Genomic DNA, 15743 nt, shown 5'->3' with positions numbered 1-15743 from the left:
ATTTTGTATTTCTAAAAAGATTTGTTTTGAAAAAGGAAAAAAATGCCAATATTTCATTGGTGGCGAGATTATCATTTTCCCGCCAAACATCACTTCCGTTTGTAAGAAAGAAGTCTTCTCTCGTGTGAACTCTATTGATTTCTCTTTCTATTCAACATCCCGGGCTCCTTGTTGCCCCCCAACACGGTAAGAAATACATCAAACTTCTTTGTCTAGGTTGATAAATTTAAATTAGAACTATACAAAATATACGAGGTCAAAGGTTACCGAAAACAACGATACCAAATAATCATAGGAACAGCGGTTTCGGTTTATAAATATTGTGGTGATCCTTCTGTAGGCAGTTCTTTGTGATGTTTTGTTAGAATGGAGATTTCGTTACAAATGATTTCCGCACACATACACACACCAGAAAGAGACATATATATATATATATATAATATATATACACACACACATGTATTGGCACGTGTGTATATGTGTGTGCGTGTTGTGATTATTTATTTATGTTAGTAAAAAAAAGGGTAGTGTATAACTTGTCATAACACATGACAAGTGGGATCATGCTAGTTGCCTTACTACGGATGGGTTTTTGTGTTTTTTAATTTCTGTTTACCAATTTCAAAAATACACAAACCTTAAAAAAATATTTACAGCGTCTGTTTCCCCTATTTGCGAAAACCTTCGCCTACCTATCTTTATAGTTAATGACAGGACTGTTAAGGTAGTCCGATACTAGAAATTTATCGATATTCTTGCTCACACCAATAATTTTCGTTAGAATGATTGTGCAGTAGATAGAAACTGTCGATAATTGCAATTCGTTATTAGATTAGATAGGAATCGTCTTATAGAATCAGATACTTCAATACGAAAAACAAAACAAAACAAAAAATAACCCAAAAAAATAAACGAAAGCAAATTACAACACAAATATTATTTAAAAGTGTTTTAACAAATTTAAAATATTTGGTAAAATGTTGTTTCGTATAGAGTGAAATATTGCTTTGAGTTCTAAGACAGAGATTTGCTGGCTATCTTTAGCAGGCAAGATATCCACATCAAACTGCATATTGTCTAAATCATATTTGTAGTACCATAAGAAGACTCCTTAACTTTTTAAATGGAATGTTTCATATGTGCTAGACATTAATTTATTAAAACATTCACTGATTAAACGGATTTAGTCGTTGCATTGTATCGCTCAGAAGATTATAGTAGATTATGGTGCCTCTATAAATTAAAGCATGCAAGACGCAGAGTTTATAATCTAACGCTGCTTCGTATGAGTAATATAAGAGTCATAGAATTTTCATTACTTTGTACTGTTAACCGATTCTATGGCGCCCTATTTATTGATAGGCTTGTCTTCAACTGAAATTAGTACCCATTTCTGTGTGTATATATTTTATTGTTTTACTAAAAGATTTGAAATTTGCTGCAGGCGAAATAATTGTCACTAGTATAACTGTTACACCAATTACAACCACATTCATTAACAACCTTGCTTTGGATAGTCTTCTGTACAAAAAAAAAAAAAACGAATTCTACACCTACTTCCAATATTTTCTGTCTCCCCCTCTTTCTTTAATGTGTTTTATGTTCGTGTGACTGTTTTTCAGCGCTGTCTCTTTATCCAGCTGCCCCATTTATTATAATAGGAATATATAATCTATTGCCGTGGTTGATAATGACACATCAAAAAGCAAAAGAAAGAGGTGCAGCTGTTTGGAGATTCTCTTCGTAAATATTACATTTTACTTACGAAACAGTTGGGTATTTTAGTTTGTGCTTGAGTTTATATTGGTACACGGTGTATTCTGTTATGGCCCCAGCTCTTGATTTCATACATAGTTGGGGCTTTAGAGTAGCTTAAAACAGACCGTTGTTATTGTAATAATTGTACAAGGAGGTTAACATTTAGAGTTTGTTGGCAAAATGCAGTGAGTGAATTTTGTTCAGATCGTCGTTTACATAAAAATAGTCAGGTAACGATAGATACTATTTATGATATAAGGTGTAGCTTAGACAATAGAAGAGTGTTATCTAGCTAAAACTAAGCATGATTTATAAATGTAAAACAATGACTCATAAGTGTTTAGCCTCTTATTGAGCAGATGAGATTAATCTCCTCTGTGAAAAGACACGAATCAGTCCTGGACAGGTTTGTTGAAGTTGACCTTTTAAAAGAAAGCTTCATAGCTTGTTTAACTGATCCTTATGGCAAAACATAGCACTGTCAAAGTTAGCTGATCCACATTTGATATATCTGGAATTAGAATCCAGTAGACTGGATCCAATCAGGTTAATGAATTCCTCAGGATTTAAATAGGTATGATTTATATCCCTCTATATTTGTTTACATGTGTGTATGCCCTTTCACAATCTCTCTCTCATTTTCTGGCTGGGGAAATTATGTATTTACCTCTTTGGCAATACACCTATTCCTCTATCATACTTTAGGAGGTTTTATGAGTACTTGGTGATTTCACTATTGTCAGCACCATGAAAAAAAAGCACCCATGCGCCCTCTGAAGTGGTTGGCATTCAGCTGTAGAAACCATGCCAAAGCAGACACTGGAGTGTGTTGCATCCCTGTGGCATCTTGGTTTCTGCCACACCATCCAACCTATGCCAGCATAGAAAAAGTATTAAATGATGATGATATACACACACATAGATAAGTGGTTAACAAGTTTAATCTACAATTATGAGGTCTTGGTTCAATCCCACTGCATGGCACCTTAAACAAATATCTTTTACCATAGCTTTGGGTCAACCCAATCTTTGAATGACATTGGAGGGAAACTGTTGAAGCCCATCAGATATATAGCATCTGTAACTCAAAGGTCCAGCCTTTTCACATAGTTATGCTGATTCTACTTGGGAATTCTTTTAAGGGTACTTGTCCCCTTGGAATACTCAACCATTTGCATGTTAATTCAATGGGTAGACAGTTCCAGGTAATTAAATGACAAACCAACAAAGGATCCACTGTCATAATTATTGTCTTGTACTACTGAGTAAAATGAAAGTTTATTGAATGTAGTTTTCTAATGGTTGGGTACCCTTCCTGTCACCAACCCTCACCTGTTTCCAAGCAAGGTAATATTTTCTGTTCTCACAGAGTATTGAAAATGAATGACACTGCTCGTATAATAATATCGCTCATTTACGACTATCAGACGATGTCAAGACAAAATGTGTGAACCACATATATATTCATATGCGGATATATATATACGCACACACACAGGCACATGTAATATACACAGCTAGCCTCTTAGTTTCCATCTAAGAAATCCACTTACTACACTCTCAGAGTGGTTGGCGTTAGGAAGGGCATCCAGCTGTAGAAACTGCCAAATCAGATTGGAGCCTGGTGTCGCCTCCTGGTCCACCAGTCCTCAGTCAAATCGTCCAACCCATGCTAGCATGGAAAGTGGACATTAAACGACGATGATGATGATGAAGCTTTGGTTGGTCCAGGTCTATAATAGAAAACACTTGTACAAGGTGCCAGGCAGTGGGACTGAACCCAAGACCATGTGGTTGTAAAACATTTTTTTTAACCATGCAGCCACACCTGCACTTTTATATGATAGTTTGTGTGTTATGTGCACTAAATAGAGATAACTGCATAAGTTGTACATTGTTTGATAATAATCATTTCCCTTTATTTTACACATTGCTGATGTCATCATCCCATATGTTGCCATCACTTGCAAGCATTCATGTCAATTTCTGGCACCTACGTGTTTCTTAGACTGATCAACAGGTCTCTTGTGTACAAGTTCCTTCACTGTTTACATTCATTATTTAAAACCCTTTTAATACCAACCTGTCAAAGACCACTTCTGGTTCCAAGATAGAAAACTCTTATTTTTTAAATCTTCCTGTTTTAAGTAATAGCTCCATTTTCTGTATTTGCTGTTTTCTTAAAGCTATGTTCCAAAATACTAACCTGATAACCAACATGTTTGTCACTTTGTGATATTCCTACTAATAGCTGATTATTTTCAAAATCAATTGTAAAGTGTTATCAGTTTGCTTTGTATCTATGAGGTTCCAAGTTGAAAAATCTTACTGGTTGGTCTCTTGGCCAAGTGGTTTTTTTTTTTTAAAATTTTTTTTACTATAGTCTCAGATTATCTGGCATCTTATGTGGGAAATTTGATGTCTAAGAAATTGTGCATAAGTCAATTATATTTGTCTGTATGTATTGGTGTTCAGTGATGCAAACAAGTTTGAATAGATATACCTTGTAGTATTAAGTATTGCCTCCCCTTCATCTGGTTGACTCGTCTTTTGTCCTCTTCAAAAGTTGATAAATCAAACATCAACGCACTGAAGTTGACATAGTCTTCTAAAAGCCTCGAAGGTGTTACCAGTGTAGTTACAGAACATTAATTGAAATCTGTAAAAGAAAGATTTTTAAAAAACAAGTTAACTATTAAATATTTTCAAATATCCAAAACTAATCTTTTTGTTGTGTACTTTTGATCTATGAACCTCTGGGTTATGGGCCCAGCATGCTTTCACTGTGCCACTTTGCTCAACGGATACTTTAGCAAATACATGATGTATTATTTCTTTTATTGTTTGTTCTTGGTTACATTACTTCTATTGCATCATTCATCATATGATGTTTTTATTTCTATACTTGGACTGTGTCAAATGTATGAAATCTAGTAATTACACAATACCTGTTGAAGCACTGAATGTTAATGTACTTACTGAAAGGTGACATTACATTCTGTTGATATTCCAAGAGTTACATATTTGACAAACCACATGCATAGATCTATGCATTACAGATTTTGGATCTTTCTGATTTGGCAGGCACCATTTGTTTTCTAACGAAGCACTTTTGAACTTGGGATACTGGTAGAATGTGTCATATAAAACATCTTTTTCTCTTAGCCTTGTTAAGAAAAGTTTCTATATTGCAAGTTATTTCATGTTAAAAGATGTCGTATTTCGCTAATTTCAACCAATCACTGACGTCTATTGAGGTGAAAACAATTACTGCCGTTGTTTGTCAACAACAATTATCGGCGGTACTGTTATTTATGACATTGTTCGTGCGTTTGTACTGGTTTTAGGGTTAGGGTTCGGGTTTTAGAGTTAGGGTTGGTGCTTAATTCAAAAGGATTACCAGGGACTAACGATATATACACTGCCACAAATTATTGTTGACAAAGAACAGCAGTAACCGTATTCAGCTGAATAGATGTCAGTGATTGGTTGAAATTACCGATTTGTCGACAACTTTTAACATGAAATAACTTCAAATATAAAAATTTTTCTATGTTCTATAAGACAAAATATACAAGTATACGAAGTTTTAAAGGCGTTTGGTAGATAAAACATAAATAAAAAGTGGCGCCCGCCAAATCAGAAAGATCCCAAATTTTTCTTGGTGTCCCTTCATTTACCATTTTCAGATCAGCCAGAAGCAAATTACTTCCATAAATGTTTCTCTGGCACTTGCTTAGCAAATGGGCTGTTCTTTTATTAAATTATTATGTTACTTGTAATAAATCAAAAAAAAATTTTTTTTTTTTCAGGTAAAGTTATTTCAGCTCCAGGGAAGCTACAGCCTTATTTCTCTATCTTGTGTCCTATACAGAATGCTAATATACAGTTTATGTTTGCAGGTAAACAATTGATGCCCTAGTGTACAATGGCAGAGCGACCTGAAGATCTAAATTTGCCAAATGCTGTTATTACAAGAATTATCAAGGAAGCCGTGAGTTATTCATTACTTAACGTTTTCATGTGATGTTTATTTCATTTTATACAATTATATTTTATGCCCTTCTCCCATCATCCAGTTTCACAAAGATAATATAAAAAAATAGGGTTTGAATTTTGAGTCAGGCATTGTGAAGTAATTTTTCATTAATACATAATGAAATGGATGTGGCTGTGTGGTAAAAAGCTTGCTTCCCAACAACAAGGTTCCGGGTTCAGTCCTACTGCATGGCACCTTGGGCAAGTGTCTTCTACTGTAGCTTTGGGCTGAACAAAGCCTTGTGAGTGGATTTGGTAGATGGAAACTGAAAGAAGCCTGTCATGTATATTTATATATCATCATCATCGTTTAACATCCGTTTTCCTTGCTGGCATGGGTTGGACGTTTTGACTGATGTCTGGAAAGCCAGCGACTGCACCAGGCTCCAATCTGATCTGGCAATGTTTCTACAGCTGGATGCCCTTCCTAATGCCAACCACTCAGGAGTGCAGTGGGTGTTTTTTATGTGCCACCGGCACAGGAGCCACTCAGGCAACCCTGGCATCGATCATGTTTGAATAATGCTTTTTACGTACCACTGGCACAAGAGCCAATCAGAGGGCACTGACATTGACCACATTTGGGTGCTGCTTTTTACATGCCATCGGCACGAGAAGCAGTCAGGGGGCACTGGCATCGACCATGTTTAGATGGTACATTTTACGTGCCACCGGCATAGGAGCCAGTCAGGGAGCACAGGCCACAACTACGATTTTGATTTTACTTGACTCAACAGGTCTTCGCAAGCATATCATATCATCCAACGCATCGAGGGTACTTTTAAATGGGCCAGACATGCAACACTGGCATTGGCCACAGCTGCGATCTCACTTTAATTGCTGGGTCTTCTCAATCACAGCATATCTCCAAAGGTCTCTGTCTCCTGTCATTGGCTCTGTGAGGCCCAATGTTCGAAAGTCATGCTTCACCACCTCATTCCATGTCTTCCTGGGTCTACTGCTTCCACAGGTTCTTTCCACAGTTAGCATGTGCGCTTCATCATACAGCTGTCTTCATCCATATGAAACACATGACCATACTAGTGCCATTGAGGAAATCTGTAAAGAGCTTAAATTATTTTCGACATTTACTGCTTGGGTGGATCTGGTTTATTTATTGGAGCGATTGATTTTGACAGCATGGTATGTCATTCCTACTGCTAGCCACTTAGAACCGATGATGGATCTTCTGTGCAGCTTATCGGTCTTCTAGAAATAGTAACCAGAGCTGTCTCTAGACATTCACTACTACCTGTTAAAATGAAGATCATATTGGATAATGTAGTATGAACTATACTATATCTGGAAATAAAGATGAGATGGTCATGGTAGGAGTGCTTTTAATCAGATCTAATCAATCAGGATCAGCTTTGTGGGAGTGAGTAGGTTTTGATGCCCATGACTGTGGAAGGGGATGCTGCCTGTGGAAGATTAGCGCAATCAGAGTTATGTACCCTTCTTCACAATCACACTGCAGGAGCTCTTTTACTTGTTTCAGTCATTTGACTGTGGCCATGCTGGAGCACCGCCATTTAGCTATTAATTTTTTTCGTTCATCATTTAATGTCTGCCTTCCAAACTTGCATGGGTTGGACTATATATTCCAGAATCTGATCTTGCGACCATTTGGTCACAAGCCCAGTTGTTTACCCTCGCAGTTATTGCATTTCATTAAGACAGATGTAGCCCCGTAGTTGGAAAGTTTACATGATTCAGGTTTCGTTTCTGTTGCACTCCACATTTTGAGTGAAAATTGGGCCATCAGAAATAGTGTGGAAACTTTCAAAATGAAACTATACTATCACCTGGATTTAACATTAAAAAAAATATATATAACCATCGCCATTTTAGCACAAGGTTTTCCTGTATTTTTGTTCGAATTACTAATGAAAATCAAAGTATCAATAGCGAAGTGTTTATTCTGTTTATACAACACAGTTTTTGTCTAATGAAGATACGTTCTGGTGAGGTTTGTTGTGCTCAAAACATGGCATGCTATCACATCATCATCATCGTTTTACGTCCGCTTTCCATGCTGGCATGGGTAGGACGGTTTGACTGAGGACTGGCAAGCCAGTAGGTTGTACCAGGCTCAATCTGATCTGGCAAAGTTTCTATAGCTTGATGCCCTTCCTAATGCCAACCACTCTTAGAGTGTAGTGGGTACTTTTACGTGCCACTAGCACTGGCAATGACCATGTAAACTGTAAACTGGTCATGCTAAAAATTAGCAATCATATTGAAATATCAAAGCTATGTGATCAGCCATGATTAATTCAAAACAATCTAAATAGATAAACATCATCATCATCATCGTCGTTTAATGTCCGCTTTCCATGCTAGCATGGGTTGGACGATTTGACTGAGGACTGGCAAGCCAGAAGGCTGCACCAGGCTCCAATCTGATTTGGCAGAGTTTCTACAGCTGGATGCCCTTCCTAACGCCAACCAATAACAATTATTACAAGAATGATAATAATAGCAATATAATTTAACAGCATCAAATTGTCAACAACAACGATAGCAACATCAACACTATTTATTGTCAGGTGTACAAAAAAATAACTGCATCATCGAAAGAGAATAGAAAAAAAAAATAACAATGATTTTTTTTTTTTTTTTTTTTTTGGCAAATAAGTCCAATAATTATTATGATAATAATAATAATGATAATAATAATAATAATAATAGTTATAATAGTAATTTTGCCTTTGACAGTAATCTGAATGCTGAAGGACTAACATTTGTCGGAGGTAGTTTCATCTCTTTATTCCTACTATATTCTTTTTTCAGATACCTGACGGTGTGAATGTATCAAAAGAGGCTCGATTAGCCATTTCCAAAGCAGCCAGTGTTTTTGTTCTCTATGCTACATCTTGGTAAGCATTGTATCAGACGTTTGTCTTATTTGTTATTTATTCTCCCATTTCCAGCCCGCTGCCTTTTGAACCTGAAACTCTTTCTTTACTGTTTCAGTTCCAATAATTTTGCATTAAGGTCAAAGAGGAAAACCATCAATGCTCAGGATGTGTTGTCAGCCATGCAGGACATGGAGTTTGATCAGTTTTTAGACCCTTTGAAGTTATGTCTAGATTGTAAGTAAAACATTGTTCTGTTTGTATTACTAGCAAGGTCACTTGCTATGCTGCACTGGGGAAAACATCAAATTTTTTTTTTGCTTCTTTCAAGAGGTTGCATAAACACAACTAACAATAACTAATCAGTGAACTTTATAAATCCTCTCAAACATATAATATGAATCTTTATTTTAACTTCATAGTTATTTTTAAAACTTATGTTATAAAAGACATGTGGAAAGGGAAGAGAAAAAGTTGCTGTTGTTGAGAAAGAAATACAGTGAGTGTGTGTGTGAAAGATAGCTAGGTAGTGTTGTCACCATAGTAACAAGTTTTGATGAAAATGCTGGAATTTTAAGTACAAGTCTATCAACACAATGCAACACTGACTTTGAAAAAAGTCTTTCACTGTATAATAGTCTACTGGCTGTACTGGACAGGCGTTAGTAAAAGACTTTCTCTTTGGACAGTTTATGAAGGTACATGCATGATTAACAAATATTTTTACTGATACCGGTAGTGATGGATAATGACCTAGTTTAATCATAAAATATATATTCATACAACTGACCACTCCTCCCTAAAATTACTGGCCTTATGCCAAATTTTGAAACCATTATTATTACTATCATCTTAATACAATTTATTGTGATATTATCGTGTCTGTAAGGTGGGGGCACCTGCTCCAACACATCATGAATGTGCATGTAGGTAGGTAGATATAAATTATATTATGTAATAGAAATTTATACAGGGTCAAGTGGTCACCAACTGATTAGGGTTCACTAAGATCCATGTAGTGTAATGGACAGAGACATCAACAGGACTTTTCATTTAGTATGTAGGATGTATTAAAAAGGAATTCCATTCAGTATATGTTTACTAAACTTCACTATTATAGCCTGAGGCTATAATAGAAGACATATGCATGGCACCTTGCACGTCTTGTTCTGTAACCCCAGATTGACCAATCACTAGTGAATGAAATTTGGTTGGCAAAACCTGCATGGAAGCCCATGTGTGATTTGTGTGTTTTCACACTTCTCCACATTAATTCCATTTGGCAGTAGTAATGTTTGTAACCCTCATAAGTTAAATAAAACCTTTAACAACAGCCTGACATGCAAAGATGTGATGTAAAATATCTTACTTGAAAACAAGCTGGCATCAGTAGAGGCATCTGATTGTAGAATACTGCTTCAAGATGTCTTGTCTAACTTGTAAGCAGTATGGAAAAAGTGGACATAGGCATAAAACTGAAGATGATGAACTTTATCTTTGGAGATGTAAAAATTTAACTTCCAGTGTTTACATTTACACTGCATTTTAATCTGTTTGAACTTCGGCCATGTGTATATATATATATATATATATATATATATATCCATTCAAGCTAGTCTCAAACTAGGAGCCTTTCTTGTAATAACATCTGTTGTACTTTCCAATTCGTGGAGGCGCAATGGCCTAGTGGTTAGGGCAGCGGACTTGCGGTCATACGATCGCGGTTTCGATTCCCACACTGGGCGTTGTGAGTGTTTATTGAACGAAACACCTAAAAGCTCCACGAGGCTCCAGCAGGGGATGGTGGCGAACCCTGCTGTACTCTTCCACCACAACTTTCTCTCACTCTTACTTCCTCTTTCTGTTGTGCCTGTAATTCAAAGGGCCAGCCTTGTCACGCTGAATATCCCCGAGAACTACGTTAAGGGTACACGTGTCTGTGGAATGCTCAGCCACTTGCACGTTAATTTCACGAGCAGGCTGTTCCGTTGATCGGATCAACTGGAACCCTCGACGTCGTAAGTCACGGAGTGCCAACAACAACAACTTTCCAATTCAGGCAGCCATTCTGCATAGGAGTGTATGTTGCAGCATCTAAGCCTTTGTTTATAGAAGCTAACATTGACTCTGGCTACCTGTACTCGTCTTTGCTTCACTGGAGAATACTGATCATCTACATCTACCCCGACTCCTCTTGGAGAGAGTGAGAACATTGGGAATTTAAATGAAAAAATGAGTTATGTGAATATCTTCACAAGAGCGATTGAAAGAAATGGTAATTGGGGAATGCCCCACACACGTGTGCACACATACACAGTATCAAACATCAGATGAAATGGACATGGGAAAGAGAGAGATTTATGTATGTATGTATACGTACATACATAAATAAATATGTGTGTGTGATAGAGTGAGTGCCACTTAGACATCCCTCTCTCTCTGTCTTACATACATGCATACATACATACAAAATAGATGTATGCATATGTATTGATTTATGTACATATACATGACAACACACCCCTTGACTGACTGACTCTCTCTCACACACACATACATACATAAATGTATACAAACGTACGTACAAAAACGTGTGAGTGTGTGACTGATGTGTGTGTATGTGTGAGAAAGAAGTGGGGCCTCACCGAGGCGATGACTTCTGACCGAGACCTCTGGAAATATGCTGTGCGTGAGAAGACCCGGCAAGCCAAGTGAGACCTAAATGCAAAGTCTCTGCCAGCCCACTTATGCGTACCTTTCCTTCATTGGACACGAAACTCCGCTTGCGAAGACCTGTTGAGGCAAGTGAAATTGAAATCGAACTAAATTCAACAACTGGCACCCATGCCAACGTCGTCTCCTTCATTGGACACGAAACTCAGCTTGCAAAGACCTGTTGGGGCAAGCGAAATCGTGATGGCACCTGTGCCCAGCGTCGCCTTTCTGGCACTTGTGCCCGCAGCATGTGTAAGAACTTTTGAGCAAGATCGTTGCCAGTGCCTCTGGACTGGCTCTTGTGCGGGTGGCACATAAAATACACCACTTTGAGTGTGGCCGTTGCCAGTACCGCCTGACTGGCCTTCGTGCCGGTGGCACGTAAAAGCACCCACTACACTCTCGGAGTGGTTGGTGTTAGGAAGGGCATCCAGCTGTAGAAACTCTGCCAAATCAGATTGGAGCCTGGTATAGCCATCTGGTTTCACCAGTCCTCAGTCAAATTGTCCAACCCATGCTAGCATTGAAAGCGGACGTTAAACGATGATGATGAATGAAATAGACATGAAATGAGAAAATCGTATAAATAAAAGCTTGTTAAAAACTATCTTGTATGGAATATTTAAATATTCCTTTCAGTAATTTATCATAGTTGTTTGCAAATAGCGAATTAAAAGTTGAAACGAAGGAAATTAACAACAGTTATTTTGTATTTATTGCTGAAATTTTATAGTAATTGTTAGAATTGAAGCATTGGGAAATGATTATCTACAAGTTTTGTAAATTTGCAGATGTTTTAAAAATCTTAAATGGTATATTCTGTCATAAGGGCCTAAGGGATTGCAGAGGTGAACATAAGTCCTAAATCTTTAAGGGTTGAACATGTGAGTTTGATAAATTTATTATCAACAAATCTGTCTTTGTGATTGGTTGTTTACTAAATTGAAAAAAGTAACTTAAAACACCTTTTGCCCCTTCATGCTGAGCCTTTGATTACCATCATTCTCACGTCCAATTTCTCATGCTTGCATGGGTTAGATGGAGTTAGTTGAGGCAAATTTTCTAATGGCCTGAGACCTTTACAGTTATCAAAAATATGTTGATGAATATGAAAAATAATTTATGCCTCAGTTGAATTATTGGGTTGGTTGTATTTGCAGCATTCCGCAGAGAACAACAAGGAAAGAAGGAAGCCTCTGAGAAGAGGAGGAAAGCTAAAGAGGAGACTATTGTGATAGATGATGAAGAGGAAGGTGATGAGAATGAGGATGAAGAAGAAGATGGAAGTATGGAGGAAGAAGAACTGGACTCTAAAGATGAAGACTATATTGAAACAGATGATGAGGTAAGATTTATTGTTGGAAAATGACCTTGATTTAGGATTGGATTGTGTATTTGATCTGATGGATATCTATGTCAAGAATCTTTTGCCACATGTAGGGCATGCATGGAAAGATGCAGCACTTGAGATACTTGTAGTTCCAGTTTTGCAGGGTGAACACTACTTCTCAAAAGTAGTTTTAGTACCAGAGTGAACCATGCTGCATTAGTTGCTGGTTTTGTGATCTGAGCTGTGAATTTCAGCTCCAGCTCAGTGAGCATTCATTGGCAATGAAAAATCCCTGAGAACAGCTTTTCTTTGTTATTGACACCAGGTGTAGTACAACATGCCACTTGCTGAAGGCTGTTGGCATTAGGATGCAATTCATTTTTACATCTTTTGTTACTGGTAAGGTGTTAGTTTTTTCTCTGCAGTACAAGGAATGTCATGGAACTATTGCACCATAGTAATAAATCTACTAAGATAGTGTGTAACAAAATTAATATTTGGTAGGTCTTTGGAATATCTGGGAGTCTTAATTTGGTCTAAATGTTCTGTTCAGTAGCATGTGGTGTGACAATACATATTAAGAAACAATAATTGGCATAAAACTAATTTTACATTGTGTATTATACCTGACACAATAAAACATTATTTCATGTAAAAAAAATTTTAATTCTAGTTCGGTGTGAAGAGGTGGGGGCCATGACTTTTGCAGGCATTAGGCTGCTAAGAATGTGAAAGTTGATATTTAATTTGAACAGCTGACAGGGTTATGGTACAGCAACAGCTAAAAACTAGAAGCATGTTTGATTCACTTCCTGTATATATTCCTAGCAAATAAAATAATTAGCATCATTTGTTCTAGAATATCTCAAGAGAATTTCATAATTGAATTAGCTGAGGTGGTTAGATTTATCTCTCTCACTTACAGACTACAATGACTCATATATAGTTGTATAAACCAAAATTTATGGTAATAGTGCCACTGCTTTCTTCAGGACTAAGCACAATACTATTGATATTTGTAGTAATAAGCTTTTGAACCCAAGTGGATCACAGACTTGACTTGGTGGCCTGTTCCAGTTTGTTGGCTTGATCAAAACTCGGACTCTTCAAAAAAAAAAAAAATAACTCAAACAATTAAAAAAAAATAACTGGTAAACTTTTTATTATTATGGATAATAGAATTTATTTTCTGAACATTTTAAAGAAGTCAATTACAAAGTTTTTCCTAAGTTTATTCTCTTGAATGATTCTTAATATCTGTAGAAATGAAAGACGTCAGGTGGAAAACCATTTCTGTTAACTGCTACCGAGTAGAAAACTAAGACGATTTATAGATGTAACAAACCTCCTTTGGAATACATTTTTTCCTCAAGTAAATGTTTTTTTTTTTTCTCGTAGGAGGCTCTTGGTTGAAAAAACTGCTGATACTGTGGGAACCATGTTTTTACTACAGAAGAGCCTGTTCTGACTGTAAATTAGCTGAAGGAGTATTGAGGAGAGAAGCTGAAAACTGTGACCGCCTTTAACGAGAACAGTTATTGTATGTGTACATATATTATATATAAGTAGAAGCCATTTGATGGACTTGCTCGCCCTGTTGGTTGCCAAGATTGGCAGAGAGACCTGATCATTCAAAAGATGCTAGTGCACTCACTAGCATGCACCATTTTCATAAGGAACAACTTTTTGAATAAATGAATTAATAAATTAATCATTTTTTTTTTATTTAGTTTGAGTTATTTAATTACATTTCAACTAACTGTTTGATATATATTTGCTGCATTTATTAGAAAAAATTTCTGGAAAGTTGTATTTCAAAATGAATTATCACAGATTATTTGATTTCTCAATATTTGTTGTTTTGAAAGTTATCATAGCAAGTTCAAGTTCATAGAAGATATATATGAAATACAATGTAGTGGATAAAAATGTAAACAAACAGCTGGAAAAAAGGCACATAACACATGCAAAGAAATAAACACCAGTGTACCAATGTTGCATTCTTTCCAATTGTCATACTGCAGCTATTTCAAGTTCTGGCAGCTATTTATAACAATTGGTTTAATAATGTGACCAAAATCATATTTAAACATGGAAGGAAATTCCAGCCAGGTTCAAACTTTTGGTAGAACGAGTATTTTTCAGATTTTGTTATTTGAAATTCTAATAGTTAATTTAATTTTCGAAAGAAAGTTCTCATTGAATAAGATATAAAGTATAAATACACATAATATATTTATATATATATAAAATGGAATTATGGTAAAAGCAATTTGGAAGAAATGTCAAAACATGACAGTTACTAGGATTATGAAGAATATAAGATGGCTAGCAGCAATAACTTTTCGGTAAAGCAGAAGCAAGTGCAATAACAAGAAAGGTTATATTCTCAATTTAGCCATATTTGTAGAGTAGCTGAAATGGGGCTGGATATGAGATAATGTTTTGGATGATGATTATCAAGAAAATTGGCAGTGATCAGCTCTGTTGCTGGACTTGGATTTTCTGTAAAATGTTTGATCGGCAGAGAGGACAGAACTCTAGATCAACGGAACATTCAGTACAACAACAAACATGGCCGCAGTTGAGGAAAATGATGTTAGTCTGAAATAGAAAAGAAAAAATTATTTTACACTAAATCACCAAGATGTATGTTAAAAAAAAAAAATAACACTGATAAAGCAACTTATGAGAAATTTGGATAAAATTACTCATTATTTTAGCTTTATCAAGCATGTCTTGCAAACAACTCGTACATGCAAGTGCTACCAGTCGAGAACTCCGCATACCGGAAGCCAGCAGGTGTATGGGGTCATCAGGAGAGAATGCGCGCCGTTTCAGGGCCTACCTCGCGGCGGCATCAATGCGCACTGGCACCCCCTCACTGATATGAAGCCCCGATTGCTAGATCAACTGGTTATTAAAAACAAAGCTAAATATTTCTCTAGTGATCGCTCATCGTCTCTTTCTAACCTAATTAAACTAAATGAAATAAAGACATGCTTGGTGTGTGAACAGCAACTTTTTTAAATTTTATTTTTGTA

The 15743-nt window shown here is 36.4% G+C and overlaps 2 protein-coding genes across 13 annotated transcripts in view; one reads left to right on the top strand and one right to left on the bottom strand.

Annotated features, from left to right (window-relative positions):
- Window positions 1-54: 54 nt before the first annotated feature.
- Window positions 55-14410, top strand: LOC106872021 (DNA polymerase epsilon subunit 3). Of its 4 annotated transcripts, none has more exons than XM_014918862.3 (6): window positions 55-186; window positions 5661-5752; window positions 8590-8675; window positions 8794-8891; window positions 12530-12714; window positions 14098-14410. In XM_014918862.3, the coding sequence occupies exons 2-6, from the start codon at window positions 5687-5689 to the stop codon at window positions 14110-14112; spliced, it is 450 nt and encodes a 149-aa protein (XP_014774348.1). In that variant the 5' UTR covers window positions 55-186; window positions 5661-5686; the 3' UTR covers window positions 14113-14410. The 4 variants fall into 4 exon arrangements, with proteins under 4 accessions (XP_014774348.1, XP_014774327.1, XP_089212306.1 ...); XM_014918841.3 differs by having other exon boundaries at window positions 8773-8891; XM_089356180.1 differs by lacking the exon at window positions 55-186 and adding an exon at window positions 1372-1395 and having other exon boundaries at window positions 8773-8891.
- The window catches only part of LOC106871984 (E3 ubiquitin-protein ligase LRSAM1), an 82131-nt gene continuing 80244 nt past the window's right edge, over window positions 13857-15743 (bottom strand). For all 9 annotated transcript variants that reach the window (XM_014918780.3, XM_014918802.3, XM_014918788.3 and 6 more), the window contains one exon: window positions 13857-15303. In XM_014918780.3, the coding sequence (XP_014774266.1) occupies window positions 15178-15303 (126 nt within the window). In that variant the 3' untranslated portion in view covers window positions 13857-15177. The remainder of the gene's footprint in view (window positions 15304-15743) is intronic.

This window comes from Octopus bimaculoides, chromosome 8 (assembly GCF_046866305.1).
Source record: "Octopus bimaculoides isolate indiv1 chromosome 8, ASM4686630v1, whole genome shotgun sequence".
Lineage (NCBI taxonomy): Eukaryota > Metazoa > Mollusca > Cephalopoda > Octopoda > Octopodidae > Octopus > Octopus bimaculoides.
This window is presented reverse-complemented; position numbering and strand designations above follow the sequence as displayed.